Here is a 14,257-nt window from a genome sequence, read left to right as displayed (position 1 = left end):
TCTGGAAAATGGGGATGAAGACTGTGAGCCCCACGTGGGACAACCTGATCACCTTGTGTCCCCCCAGTGCTTAGAACAGTGCTTTGCACGTAGTAAGCGTTTAACAAATACCATTAAAAAAGAAAAAAAAAAACAGCGCTTGGCACATATTAAGCACCTAATCAATCAATCAATCGTATTTATTGAGCGCTTACTATGTGCAGAGCACTGTACTAAGCACTTGGGAAGTACAAATTGGCAACATATAGAGCCAGTCCCTACCCAACAGTGGGCTATCGTTGGCCTGGTCCCAAGTCCACCATGGCCTTTCTGTGCAACCAAGAGACAGTCACAATCTCAGTTTCAGTCACCTAAGTACCTCAGTTATTATTAGATGTTGAGGTGGGCCACTGCAGAAACAAGTGGACACCCCCTCTTTTTGTTTTCATCCACAGGAAGAAGCGGGAAGAGGGGCTCCCTCAAAGCTCCGCTCTGTGGTAGGGCAGGCCTCCTTGAGAAGGCGAACCTCAATGTAGTGAGTCAGCCCCTCCCGCCCAGTTCCGGCCCCTCTTTCTGGCTTCTCATCCTCCGCAGTCCAGGGAGGCAGGAACCCGATCCAAACCACAGCTAGGGAAAAAGAAACTGAATTAAAGTAGTGGGGTATGAAGGGGAATTACTCCGCCCTCCACTCCTCTTTCGGTTTTCGGTAAGGGTGCCTTTAATAAAAAGTTCCGGTTACGCTCACACGATTGTCATCCTTTAGCTTCGTACATACAAAACGATAAAAAAAAAGCAAACTATAGATAATTTGATATAAAAATGCAGTCATTGGACAAGTTGAAACGGAAACCTTCCTGGGATGAGAGAGACAGTGGCGACGCCAAGGCAGGCAGTGGAGTGACTCTAGCCTGCGTCTACCAAGGGACAGGGGCTGAGTCTCCTTGCCCTCACTACTATGGCAAAACAAGCTGTGGAGCAGGAGAGGACCAGCCTCCATCCTAGGATTCTTTGGATAGGACAGGGCCGACCCGGAGTTCTTCCCCTGGGACGAAAAGTGGCCAAGCCAATGCTCCATCAGACCGTCCAAGGTCTAAGCTATATAGCCGGTTGGTAACACTAGACATTGATCATCGGTCTAAGCATCCTTCAGGTAGATTTGGATCCACCGAAGACTCCATCCCAGCCCTCAGGGGCACACAAGTAAAACAGGCCTGCCCCTTAGTCAGAAACGACAAGAGTCGTAAAGCGAAATCATATTCGCAATCCGGTCCAAGTCTCTTCAAGAGCCGCAAGGTCACTCCCGTCCTCGGAAGCTTTGGGAGAGGAGGAAAGGTCTCTTCAAGAGCCGCAAGGTCACTCCCATCCTCGGAAGCTTTGGGAGAAGAGGGAAGGTCTCTTCAAGAGCCGCAAGGTCACTCCCATCCTCGGAAGCTTTGGGAGAGGAGGAAAGGTCTCTTCAAGAGCCGCAAGGTCACTCCCGTCCTCGGAAGCTTTGGGAGAGGAGAGCAGGTCTCTTCAAGAGCCGCAAGGTCACTCCCATCCTCGGAAGCTTTGGGAGAGGAGGGAAGACTAAGTCCATGGGTCTGGGCCTCCGGAAGATTGTGCTCCGAAGTGCTCCGATAGATTGGTCCGTGGGTCTGCAAGCCAGTTTTCCCAGGCCAAACGACACGAGGTATCTTGGTGGGACCGAGTCGGATTCATCTCGGGGGTACAGCTCCGAGCCTCTTGTTGGCTCCTCCAAGCCGGAGGGAGTGTGAAGGTCAACAGGGACGATACCCGTCCCCGGCAACATGGGAGGCGGCGGTGGGGTGGGGTGGGCGGGGGGGGGACGTCAGACGAGGGGGCCCCGCCTAGTCATCCTCCCCACCGCCGAACATGTCTGCCAGCTTCTGGAAGCGATTGCCCCACTCATTCAGATAGTCGTAGTCCTGGTCTCGGTCCACATCGGAGGTGGTCAGGGAGCTCAGGGACCCCGGGTCCGAGCCGCTGCCCTCGTAGTCAAACACCAGCAGGGAGTCATAGGGTGGGGCGGTGGGGTCGCCGTTGGCAGCCTTCAGGTTCTGCAGAGGGGGACACATTCGTTCGTTCAATCAATCGCATTTACTGAGCGCTTACTGTGCGCAAAGCACTGTACTAAGCGCTTGGAAGAGTACAACCATAACAATAATAATTATGGTACTTGTTAAACACTACGTGCCAAGCACTTTTCTAAGCACTGGTGAAGATACAAATTAATCAGGTTGGACAAAGTCCCCGTCCCACATGGGGCTCACACTCTTCATCTCCATTTTACAGATGAGGTAACAGAGGCCCAGAGAAGTTAAGTGACTTGCCCAAGGGCACACAGCAGACACGTGGCAGAGCCGGGATGAGAACTCCAGTCTTTCTGAATCCCAGGCCCATGCTCTATCCACTAAGCCGTGCCTGTTTCTGAAAACAGACACATTCCCTGCCCACAACGAGCTTCCAGTCTAGTTCACACGTAGAACCTTATTACCAACTTGGGCCGAAGGCTTTGGTCTCGGTGAACTAGGAGAAACTTCTGCTCCTCTGCCCCGCCCCGCCTCCGTGCTTTTGTTTCTGGATCTGCTGCCTTTTCCAGCTGTAGGATTAGGGATGCAGATACACTTGACTTGTGGGGAGAGGGGTAGCACATTAACACAAGTCGTACCGAAACTGTCTCGGGCAAGAAGCCATTAAGGCCTCTTTAACCCGCTGGCAAAAATATTTTCATAAAGGTATGTTTTCCTTGCTAGATTAACTGGGCTGTGCTCACTTCAGAGACCATACGATCATTAGGAACCAAACCGGTTCTACTTCAAAGAGTTGAGGCTAAACCACCGAAAGAAACGTTTTCTTTCAGGAGTAAACAGTGTGTGAAAGTGCTCTGGTAAGAGTCCTAAAATCGCAACCCAAACAAAAGCCCCATTGTCTCAGGAAAGAGCTTAAAATCCTTTACAGGTATTTTCTCATCTTCCTCCTGCAATGCCGGAGACAGGTAAGGGCCAGGGCTTATTCACTATGTTTAGCATAAGAGTAACCTTGCTGAAGCGGGGAACAGGTCTACCAACTCTTATATTGTGTTCTCCCAAATGTTGGGTACAGTGCTCTGCACACGGTAAGTGCTCAATAAATACCACTGATTGATCGACTGATTGGAGACAACCTTGGTTGGACAGCCCTTTGTGATAAAATGGGTGGCTAGTTCAGCCAACAGGCCTCTGGACAAGAACAAGGAAGAGTTCATTTCAAAAGCAAGAGAAATCTGGCATTCTGACCGATTCCTTCATCCACCACGCAGGTTTGAATAGACTCAGATTTTCTTCCCATAGACCCCTTGAGGGCTCCTAAAACCACTTATCTTCTGCTTATTATCCACATTACCTCTTTTACCAAAGTGAAAGAGCCACACTTCATCACTGCCATCCTTCCCTCCCCGTTATTTGTTCAACACCCTCAAACGTTTTCTTCACCCCCAACAAGGGCCCTGCCCCAAGCCCGACAGACACCATAATCCCTGGGGTGGAATCCCCCTCCTCACCTCAATGATGAAATTGCCGATCTCGTCGGGATTGGCTGGACGTGGCCGGTATAGGGGAGGAGGTGTGAAAGTGGGTACCACATCATTCCGGAAGATCACCTCCGGCCGGGAGTCCAGGCCTCGGTGCAACTGAGTGATGTCGTAATCCTGAAAAGGGAATTGTGATGAAGAAAGTATATGAGAAGTCCAAACAAATTTGGAAATCGGGCAGACGGGATGAATAGCTTGGTAGCTTAGCCATGGCTTTTATGCCTGGGTCTGAGTTAGAGTAGAATCTGAATTACAGTAGAACAAGAGACTGAAATGACTGAGTCAAGAGGCTGTGGGAGGGGAAACTGGCTTTCAGTGGAATGAACCTCTTGTTTGGAAGCGACCAGAGGTGTGGTGTTCAAACAGTCAACCTCCCACCTACATCCCCAGCTGCTCCAACTTCAGGCCGCCACATTCAAACCACTTGGGAACTGGGGTTCAGTTCCCCTGCTTTTCAGCAAATGGCTTCATTTATTTTCCCCTCCCCTCCAAGCAGACTCCCCACCTGGTTCTTTTCACCTCATCACCTCCTCCCAACCAAGTGTCAGACTCCTTACCTGGTCCTCTTCGCCGCCTCCCTCCTCTCCATAGTAAAACACGTTGTCCCTGGTGTCATCTTCCGGAAGCAGAAGGGGCTCCTTGACACTCCTCTTCCTTCGCACCAGCAAGAGGAGGGCAAGCAGGAAGACTGGAAGGGAGAGGCAAAGCAAAAAAAAGTTAACGAAGCTCAGCTAGCAAGGGGGCTTCTCCCATGCCTAAAGGGGAAAGTAAGAAAGAGGTCTAGACAGCAAACTAGTGAAACAGACTTATTTTCCAAGCTGCCCCAGAACTGCAGGGCAGGGATTTGGTCATGGTTACTTCACCAGGTCTGACTTCTAACCCTGTCGCCCTCCCCGAATTAGTACTCAACTACATACTTAGCAGGGCCAGGACGACTCCTAAGATGGGCAGGAGAAAGCCGGCCTTCCAGGGCTCCGGACACTCTTCGACGTGGCCCTCGCAGTCACACACGGTTGCCTTGATCACAGTCAGCTGGTCCTTGTCTTGGTTGTCGTGCAGAGTCAGGTAGACATTGTAGGTGTCCTTAGTCAAGGCCTTCTTCAGGGACAAGGCCACCGCATCACCTGGAGGGACGGATTACTGTGTAAACTAACAGCATGGAATCAGTGGGCCAACACCCCAGGGACTGAGTTTCCAGACTTGGATTTTTCTGACTGACTGACTGACAGGCAAGCTGTCCGCTCCTCCGCCACTAATCTCCTCACCGTACCTCGTTCTCGCCTGTCCCGCCATCGACCCCCGGCCCACGTCATCCCCCGGGCCTGGAATGTCCTCCCTCTGCCCATCCGCCAAGCTAGCTCTCTTCCTCCCTTCAAGGCCCTACTGAGAGCTCACCTCCTCCAGTAGGCCTTCCCAGACTGAGCCCTTTCCTTCCTCTCCCCCTCGTCCCCCTCTCCATCCCCCCCATCTTACCTCCTTCCCTTCCCCACAGCACCTGCATATATGTATATATGTTTGTACATATTTGTTACTCTATTTATTTATTTATTTTACTTGTACATATCTAGTCTATTTTATTTTGTTAGTATGTTTGGTTTTGTTCTCTGTCTCCCCCTTTTAGACTGTGAGCCCACTGTTGGGTAGGGACTGTCTCTAGATGTTGCCAACTTGTACTTCCCAAGCGCTTAGTACAGTACTCTGCACACAGTAAGCGCTCAATAAATACGATTGATGATGATGATGATGTCCCCTCCTCAGTTTCTTTGCCTGTAAAGTGCATCACTAGATGTGAGAATGAGAAATATCCAAAGAGCTTTGAGCTCCTGTGAATCAGTCAAGTGCATTTATTGAGCACTTACTGTGTGCAGAATACTGAACTAAGTGCATGGGTGTGTACAACACAACAGAATTGACAGACATTCCCTGCCTACAACGAGCTTACAGTCTAGAGGGGGAAAACAAGAAAATTAATAGAAATAAATGCAATAATAATAATGATGATGACATTTATTAAGCACTTACTATGTGCAAAACACTGGTCTAAGCGCTGGGGAGGTTACAAAGTGATCAGGTTGTCCCACGGGGGGCTCACAGTCTTAATCCCCATTTTACAGGTGAGGTAACTGAGGCACAGAGAAGTTAAGTGACTTGCCCAAAGTCACACAGCTGACAGCTGTACATAGTTCCATGAAGCTGAGGGATGAATAAAGGGTGCAAGTCCAAGTGAAAGGGTGATGCACTGTCCAGACGGCAGAGTTGCTTGAAAAGAAATTATTTTCCATCAGATTGAAAGGTCTCTGTAATCAGAGACAGGGGTTTTGCTTCGGTTGTACTCTCCCAAGTGCTTATAGTACAGTGCTTTGCCCACAGTAAGTGCTCAATAAATACAACTGAATGAGTACTATTATTACTAATTCTTTTCACTAGGTTTTACAATTATTGGTCAATCTATTGATCATGTTAGTTTGATTATAAAGTAACAGTGGTATTTATTATTGAGCACTTTTTCTCTGGGCAGAACACTGGACTTAATACTTTTGAGAGTACAACAGAATTAGTAGACATCACCCCTGCCCTCCGGGAGTTTACAATCTAGCAGGGGTTACAAATACTAAAAGAAATTACTTGAGTTTTCCTTCCCAAATGCCTAAATTCCATCATCGCTGGCTTGACATGGACTACTTTCCATGTGATAGAAGGACAGGGAAGCTTGACAGGCTTTCTAGAGTGAGGCCCCTTCTGCTGTCCACATCTGGTATCCTGCTTCCACCAGGCAGAGAGAGCCCGGGCTTGGGAGCCAGAGGGCATGGGTTCTAATCCCAGCTCCGCCACATGTCTGCTGTGTGACCTTGGGCAAGTCACTTAACTTCTCTGAGCCTCAGTTACCTCAGTTGTAAAATGGGGACTGAGACTGTGAGCCCCACGTGGGGCAACCTGATCACCTTGTATCCCCCCCAGCGCTTAGAATGGTGCTTTGCACATAGTAAGCGCTTAACAAATAGTATTATTATTATAATATGCAGAGAGATATAGTAACAATTCCTGCCTGCCAGGAGGTGCTGTGAATGAAGTTAATTTTCCCTAATGCAGATTACTACCACCACCCTAAGCCAGGCAGATACATAAAAGGACACTTCAACACCCCAATTTTGTGTTGGGTAGGGGAGAGGAAGAAGGCTGGGGCATGACAGGACCCGCCAAAAGTGAGGGCCATTTCCAATTTCACCTACTTCATTCCCCGTGTAGCCCATCCCGGGACAAGGCTGGGCAGATTTCTGGTTTCAATTCAGACATTCCCATTTTTCACCCTAGCAAAGCAGAGAGGGGGGCTTGCAGTGTCAGCAACCTGAAACTCAATGAGCTCCTACCCTACCCTGCAGAAGCCCTCCCCCATTCAGATTTGGGTTTCACCGGGATTTTGTTGGATCATGTTCTTAGTCTATGGATCTTCTGTTCCTTTTCTCACTCATCACATGATAAATTACATTTTTATGTGCGCTGAAGATATTTCAAAGAAAACAATTGAAAACGTGGGGAAATCCAGGGTGGAAGAGATGCCAAATAACTCAGTTCCACTTCCACTTCTAAGCCTAAATCACTTTGGGTTTAATCCTCCCTCTTTCGCTTTCCTCCCGCCCCCGCTCTTCCACCCACCGCCAAAAACAGTCACCATTTGGACTCTCATCATGTAAACAGGACTAAAGCATTACCTTGTTATCATCATCATCATCATCAATCGTATTTATTGAGCGCTTACTATGTGCAGAGCACTGTACTAAGCGCTTGGGAAGTACAAATTGGCAACAAATTGTTATGTATTACCTGAATGTTTTCTCTGAAATATTCTATCTGAAAAACCTCGTTCCTACAAAATTCACCTCACCATTTCTCCAGAGCCCGGTTGCTTTTTATCCGAAATAGCTTGCTATTCTCTGCCTTGGCTTCCCTGCTCCGTCTCAGTAAAGTGGCCGCCCCTTCAATCAATCAATGGTATTTACTGAGGGCTTACAGGGTAGACCATTGTACTAAGTGCTCAATACAGGGTTGATAGACACAGTTTCCTTTTCCTAACCTTTGATGACCAAGAGCATGAACTGCTGGGCAGAGACAGCAGAGATGGGAAGAGGGGTAAGACCGGCCACGTCCAACAAAGCCCATACGGCGTTACAAGGATGGACTGTCCTAACGGTCTTTCTGGCCCTTCTGTTAATCCTGCAGGGCTGACATTCTGACCCTGCCTGGAAAGAAGGTTCTGGCTCTGGTTTCTTCACAGGAAGACGGAAGAGTCCTGATGCTGTGGCCGTGTGATCCCCCATGAGCTCAGTCCTGACTTAGCTTCTCCTTCCCGACTCGACACCAGGTGAGCCTATCGAGTCGGTTACCTCTCTCGTTGATCTCGGCGGTCCAGTGGATATCGGAGTCGTGTGTAAGCCGAGCCCTGAAGGGAGTGGTATTCGGGGGCTGGTCCTGGTCTGTGATGTTGAGCACCTGGGGTACGGCGTTGTGATTGCAGATGGTGATCTGTTGTGGTTGTGGGACGGGGCCATGGTCATTCACATCCAGGAGGGTCACGAGGAAAGTCCCTGTGCCGGTGGCGGGAGGGCTTCCTGTTGGGGATTAAACACAAGACACATCTCTTTTAGGCTCTGATCTCCCATTCTCTCTGATCTCCCATCCTCGTGTCTCTCTCCACTTCAATCCATACTTCATGCTGCTGCCCGGATTATCTTTGTCCAGAAACGCTCTGGGCATATTACTCCCCTCCTCAGAAATCACCAATGGCTACCAATCAATCTGCACATCAGGCAGAAACTCCTCACCCTGGGCTTCAAGGCTGTCCATCCCCTCGCCCCCTCCTACCTCACCTCCCTTCTCTCCTTCTACTGCCCAGCCCGCACCCTCCGCTCCTCCACCGCTAATCTCCTCACCGTACCTCGCTCTCGCCTGTCCCGCCATCGACCCCCGGCCCACGTCATCCCCCGGGCCCGGAATGCCCTCCCTCTGCCCATCCGCCAAGCTAGCTCTCTTCCTCCCTTCAAGGCCCTGCTGAGAGCTCACCTCCTCCAGGAGGCCTTCCCAGACTGAGCCCCTTCCTTCCTCTCCCCCTCGTCCCCCTCTCCATCCCCCCCATCTTACCTCCTTCCCTTCCCCACAGCACCTGTATATATGTTTGTACATATTTATTACCCTATTTATTTATTTATTTTACTTGTACATATCTATTTATTTTATTTTGTTAGTATGTTTGGTTTTATTCTCTGTCTACCCCTTTTAGACTGTGAGCCCACTGTTGGGTAGGGACTGTCTCTAGATGTTGCCAATTTGTACTTCCCAAGCGCTTAGTACAGTGCTCTGCACATAGTAAGCGCTCAATAAATACAATTGATGATGATTATGATCTCTTTTAGGCCGTGTTGCTTTTGGGCTCCCTTCCACCCCACAGAACCTTTGGATTTATTTCTGGTTTGGGCCCAGAGGTGAGAATTTCCAAAACTCAGATTTTGAGTACGTATCACGTCCGCATTCCAGCTGTAGTGCTTCCGGAAAGTGGCCAAAAAAAAAAAAAACCAACCCAGGAGTCTCCCTCAGCGATGGGGTTTCAGGCATATGTGAACTGCAGCACCTGGTCGCCTTCCTCAATCAATCACTGGTATTTATTGAGCATTTACTGTGTGCAGAGCACCATACGAAGTGCTTGGTAGACTACAACATTCTAGAAGCAGTGTGGCCTAGGGGAAAGAGTCGGGACTTGGGTTCTAATCCCAGTTCTGCCAAATAATAATAGTAATGAGGGTATTTGTTAAGCACTTACTATGTGCCAAGCACCATTCTAAGCTCTGGAGGAGATACAAGGTAATCAGGTTGTCCCGTGTGGGGTTCACAGTCTTCATCCCCATTTTACAGATGAGGTAACTAAGGCACAGAGAAATTAAGTGACTTGCCCAAAGTCACACAGCTGAGAAGTGGAATAGCAGGGATTAGAACCCACAACCTCTGATTCCCAAGCCAGTGCTCTTTCCACTGAGCCAAGCTGCTTCTGGGGCACCTTGGGCAAGTCACAGACATCTCCGTGGCTCGGTTTCCTCAACTGTAAAATAGGGATTAAAAATACCTGTTCTCCCTCCTGCTTAGATTGCGAGCCCCCCATGGGAGAGGGCCTGTGTCCCACCTAATTAACTTCATCATCATCATCAATCGTATTTATTGAGCACTTACTGTGTGCAGAGCACTGTACTAAGTGCTTGGGAAGTGCAAATTGGCAACATATACAGTCCCTACCCAACAGTGGGCTCACAGTCTAAAAGGGGGAGACAAAACCAAACATACTAACAAAATAAATAGAATAGATACATACAAGTAAAATAAATAGAGTAATAAATATGTACAAACATATATACATATATACTTCTACCTACCCTAGCGTTTACAACAGTGTTTGACAAATAGTAAGCACTTAAATACCATTAGAGAAACAAAATAAAACAAATAAAGGATTGGAAGACATGATCCCTGCTCAGGAGAAGCTTTTAGCCTCATTACAAATTGGGGAAATAAATGGCAGGGTATAAGGATGTGTACATAAGTGCTGTGGAACTGAGGGAGGGGTGGATATCAACTGCTTAGAGGGTTCAGACTGCAGACTGTAAGCGTCTTGAGAGAAGAGATCGGTTCTACCGCCTCTACTGCGTTATACTTTCCTCCGTGGGCAGCACACAGCACGAAGAGCACGGAAAACAAAGCCAAAAAGCATGACCTGGTTTGCTCATCACTGTTAGTTATTTGCTAACTAGGAAGGCATTTTTCCAGACTCGCTACGAGACCGTCGCTTCCGTTAATCCCGCGGAGCGGATGTTCTGCAGGATTGATGCTCCCCCTTTTAGACTGTGAGCCCACTGTGGGGTAGGGACTGTCTCTATATGTTGCCAACTTGCACTTCCCAAGCGCTTAGTACAGTGCTCTGCACACAGTAAGCGCTCAATAAATACGATTGATGATGATGATGGTGATGATGCTTGACACCAAACGGGAAGAGAGAAGCAGCGCCATGCCCGCCTGCCAGGACGGTGCTCTCACCATCATCGACGGCCACAACGATGGCCTTGTAGGCGTTGTTTCTGACAAACTGGATGTCTTCTCTGTCCAAGAGGGCCCTCGTGGTGATGTCACCGCTCTCCGGGTGGATTGCCAGCCACCCCGCAGGGTCGCTCACAAGATGATAGCTGGAGGACAGAGAGTAGAGTTTTATTGGGTGCAAAGTATATAATAATAATAATAATAATGATGGCATTTATTAAGCGCTTACTATGTGCAAAGCACTGTTCTAAGCGCTGAGCGCTGTTCTAAGTATTTTATTAAGAGTGCAGTATACAACGTAATAATAGTAGAGAAGCAGTTATAGTTGAAAGGCAATTATTATTGCTTCTCAATAATAACTGAGAAGCAGCGTGGCTCAGTGGAAAGAGCACGGGCTTTGGTGTCAGAGGTCACGGGTTCAAATCCCAGCTCCCCACTTGTCAGCTGTGTGACTTTGGGCAAGTCACTTCACTTCTCTGGGCCTCAGTGACTTCATCTGGAAAATGGGGATTAAGACTGTGAGCCCCCCGTGGGACAACCTGATCACCTTGTAACCTCCCCAGCGCTTAGAACAGCGCTTTGCACAATAGTAAGTGCTTAATAAATGCCATCATTATTAGTAGTAGTAGTAGTATTTGTTAAGCACTTGTCAGCTGTGTGACTTTGGGCAAGTCACTTCACTTCTCTGTGCCTCAGTTACCTCATCTGTAAAATGGGGATTAAGACTGTGAGCCCCCTGTGGGACAACCTGATCACCTTGGAACCTCCCCAGTGCTTAGAACAGTGCTTTGCACAATAGTAAGCGCTTAATAAATGCCATCATTATTATTATTAGTAATTTGTTAAGCATTTGTCAGCTGTGTACCTTTGGGCAAGTCACTTCACTTCTCTGTGCCTCAGTTACCTCATCTGTAAAATGGTGATTAAGACTGTGAGCCCCACGTAGGACAACCTGTTCACCTTGTATCCTCCCCAGCGCTTAGAACAGTGCCTTGCACATAGTAAGCGCTTAACAAATGCCATTATTATTATTATGTGCCAGGCACTGTACTAAGTGCCGGGATGGATCAAGCAAATCAGGTTGGGCACAGTCCCTGTCCCATGTGGGGCTCACAGTCTCAATCCCCATTTTGCAGATGAGGTAACTGAGGCATAGAGAAGTGACGTGCCTTGCCCAAGGCCACTCAGCGGACAAGTGGCTGAGCCGGGAATAGAATCCACGACCTTCTGATTCCCGGCTCAGGCTCCGTCCACTAAGTCATACTGCTTCCCCATAACAATAAGCAGACACAGTCCCTGCTTAAAATGAGCTTACAGTCTAGAGGGGGAGATGGACACTAATAAAAATAAATTACAGATATGTACACAACTGGTGTGGGTCTGGGAGGGGGGAAAATGAATAAAGTGAATAAGTCAAGGTGACTTATAAGTCAGTAAGAGAAGCAGCGTGGCTCGGTGGAAACAGCACGGGCTTTGGAGTCAGTGGTCATGGGTTCAAATCCCGGCTCCCCCACTTGTCAGCTGTGTGACTTTGGGCAAGTCACTTAATTTCTTTGCACCTCAATTACCTCATCTATAAAATGGGGATTGACTGTGAGCCCCCTGTGGGACAACCTGATCACCTTGTAACCTCCCCAGTGCTTAGAACAGTACTTTGCACACAGTAAGCGCTTAATAAATGCCATCATCATTATTATTAAGGTGCCGCAGATGGGTCGGAGAAGAGGAAAAGAGGGTTTAGTCGGGGAAGGCCTCTTGGAAGAGATGTGCCTTCAGTAAGGCTTTGAAGGTGGGAGCGAGTAATTATCTGTCGGATGTGAGGAGAGAGGGGCGTTCCAGGACAGAGGCAGGAAGTGAGACAGAGATCATCATCATCATCAATCGTATTTATTGAGCGCTTACTGTGTGCAGAGCACTGTACTCAGCGCTTGGGAAGTACAAGTTGGCAACATATAGAGACAGTCCCTACCCAATAGTGGGCTCACAGTCTAAAAGGGGGAGACAGAGAACAAAACCAAACATACCAAGAAAATAAAATAAATAGAATAGATATGTACAAGTAAAATAAATAAATAAATAGAGAAATAAATATGTACAAACATATATACATATATACAGGTGCTGTGGGGAAGGGAAGGAGGTAAGATGGGGGGGATGGAGAGGGGAACGAGGGGGAGAGGAAGGAAGGGGCTCAGTCTGGGAAGGCCTCCTGGAGGAGGTGAGCTCTCAGTAGGGCCTTGAAGCTAGCTTGGCGGATGGGCAGAGGGAGGGCATTCCAGGCCCGAGGGATGACGTGGGCCGGGGGTCGATGGTGGGACAGGTGAGAACGAGGTACACTGAGGAGATTAGAGATCATGCCTGGGAATCAGAAACGCTCTAACGCTCAGGGCCCACGGCCCCAGTGCAATCCAGTAGCGTTGCTGGGCCTCACTCCTTCTCCCCTTCTGTCGATCGGCTAGGCTGAGGTGGGCAGATGAAGGGATGGGTCTCAACTGACCCCTGCCTGATTTCCACTTTGCCAAACCTAATGAGGAGCCCCGGGGGGGGGGGGGGAAATCACTCCAGGTCACCATGAAATGCCTTCGTTTTCTACAGAGTTCAAAAGGGGGTGTTAATCTGTTTCTGGATGGCCCATCCCTTCCTTTCCGATGGCCTTTTTGGCCAGACTACTGGCCCAACTCTCAGACCCAAGCTGAAGCACGTGACCACCAAACAGGTCCCACCACCACATATCTTTCTGAAGCCTGACAGGATCATTAAATTAGTGGTTAATGATCAAAAGCGCACTCAGATTCTCCCAAAACATGTGCTTTCCCTGTAAGAGAAACAGGGTGGACTAGTGGATGGGCCACTTAATGATGGTATTTTGTTAAGCGCTTATTATGTGCCAAGCGCTGCTCTAAGCACAGGGTAATCAGGTTGTCCCACGTGGGGCTCACAGTCTTCATCCCCACTTTACATTTACCTCCTTCCCTTCCCCACAGCACCTGTATATATGTATATGTTTGTACAACCCACTGTTGGGTAGGGACTGTCTCTATGTTCTCAACTTGTACTTCCCAAGCGCTTAGTCCAGTGCTCTGCACACAGTAAGCGCTCAATAAATACGATTGAATGAATGAATGAATCAATCAATCAATCGTATTTATTGAGCGCTTACTGTGTGCAGAGCACTGGACTAAGCGCTTGGGAAGTACAAGTTGGCAACATATAGAGACAGTCCCTACCCAACAGTGGGCTCACAGTCTAAAAGAGTGCGCTCACTGTACATATTTATTACTCTATTTATTTATTTATTTTACTTGTACCTATCTATTCTATTTATTTTATTTTGTTAGTATGTTTGGTTTTGTTCTCTGTCTCCCCCTTCTAGACTGTGAGCCCACTGTTGGGTAGGGACTGTCTCTATATGTTGCCAGCTTGGACTTCCCAAGCACTTAGTACAGTGCTCTTCACACAGTAAGCGCTCAATAAATTGAGCGCTTGATTGATTGATTGATTTACAGATGAGGTGACTGAGGCAGAGAGAAGGGAAGTGGCTTACCCAAAGCCACACAGCTGAGAAGTGGCATAGCGGGGATTAGAACCCACAACCTCCGACTCCCAAGCCAGTGCTCTTGCCACTGAGCCAAG

At 48.4% G+C, this 14,257-nt stretch overlaps 1 protein-coding gene across 1 annotated transcript in view; it reads right to left on the bottom strand.

The window, feature by feature from the left end:
- Window positions 1-1,824: 1,824 nt before the first annotated feature.
- CDH3 (cadherin 3) overlaps window positions 1,825-14,257 on the bottom strand; it is a 51,105-nt gene continuing 38,672 nt past the window's right edge. Inside the window, exons 11-16 of the mRNA XM_038753606.1 lie at window positions 10,625-10,770; window positions 7,933-8,157; window positions 4,468-4,674; window positions 4,108-4,238; window positions 3,521-3,667; window positions 1,825-2,039 (exon numbers count right to left, since the gene is read on the bottom strand). Of these exons, the coding sequence (XP_038609534.1) occupies window positions 1,830-2,039; window positions 3,521-3,667; window positions 4,108-4,238; window positions 4,468-4,674; window positions 7,933-8,157; window positions 10,625-10,770 (1,066 nt within the window). The 3' untranslated portion in view covers window positions 1,825-1,829. The remainder of the gene's footprint in view (window positions 2,040-3,520; window positions 3,668-4,107; window positions 4,239-4,467; window positions 4,675-7,932; window positions 8,158-10,624; window positions 10,771-14,257) is intronic.

This window comes from Tachyglossus aculeatus, chromosome 11 (assembly GCF_015852505.1).
Source record: "Tachyglossus aculeatus isolate mTacAcu1 chromosome 11, mTacAcu1.pri, whole genome shotgun sequence".
In the NCBI taxonomy this organism is placed as follows: Eukaryota; Metazoa; Chordata; class Mammalia; order Monotremata; family Tachyglossidae; genus Tachyglossus; species Tachyglossus aculeatus.
This window is presented reverse-complemented; position numbering and strand designations above follow the sequence as displayed.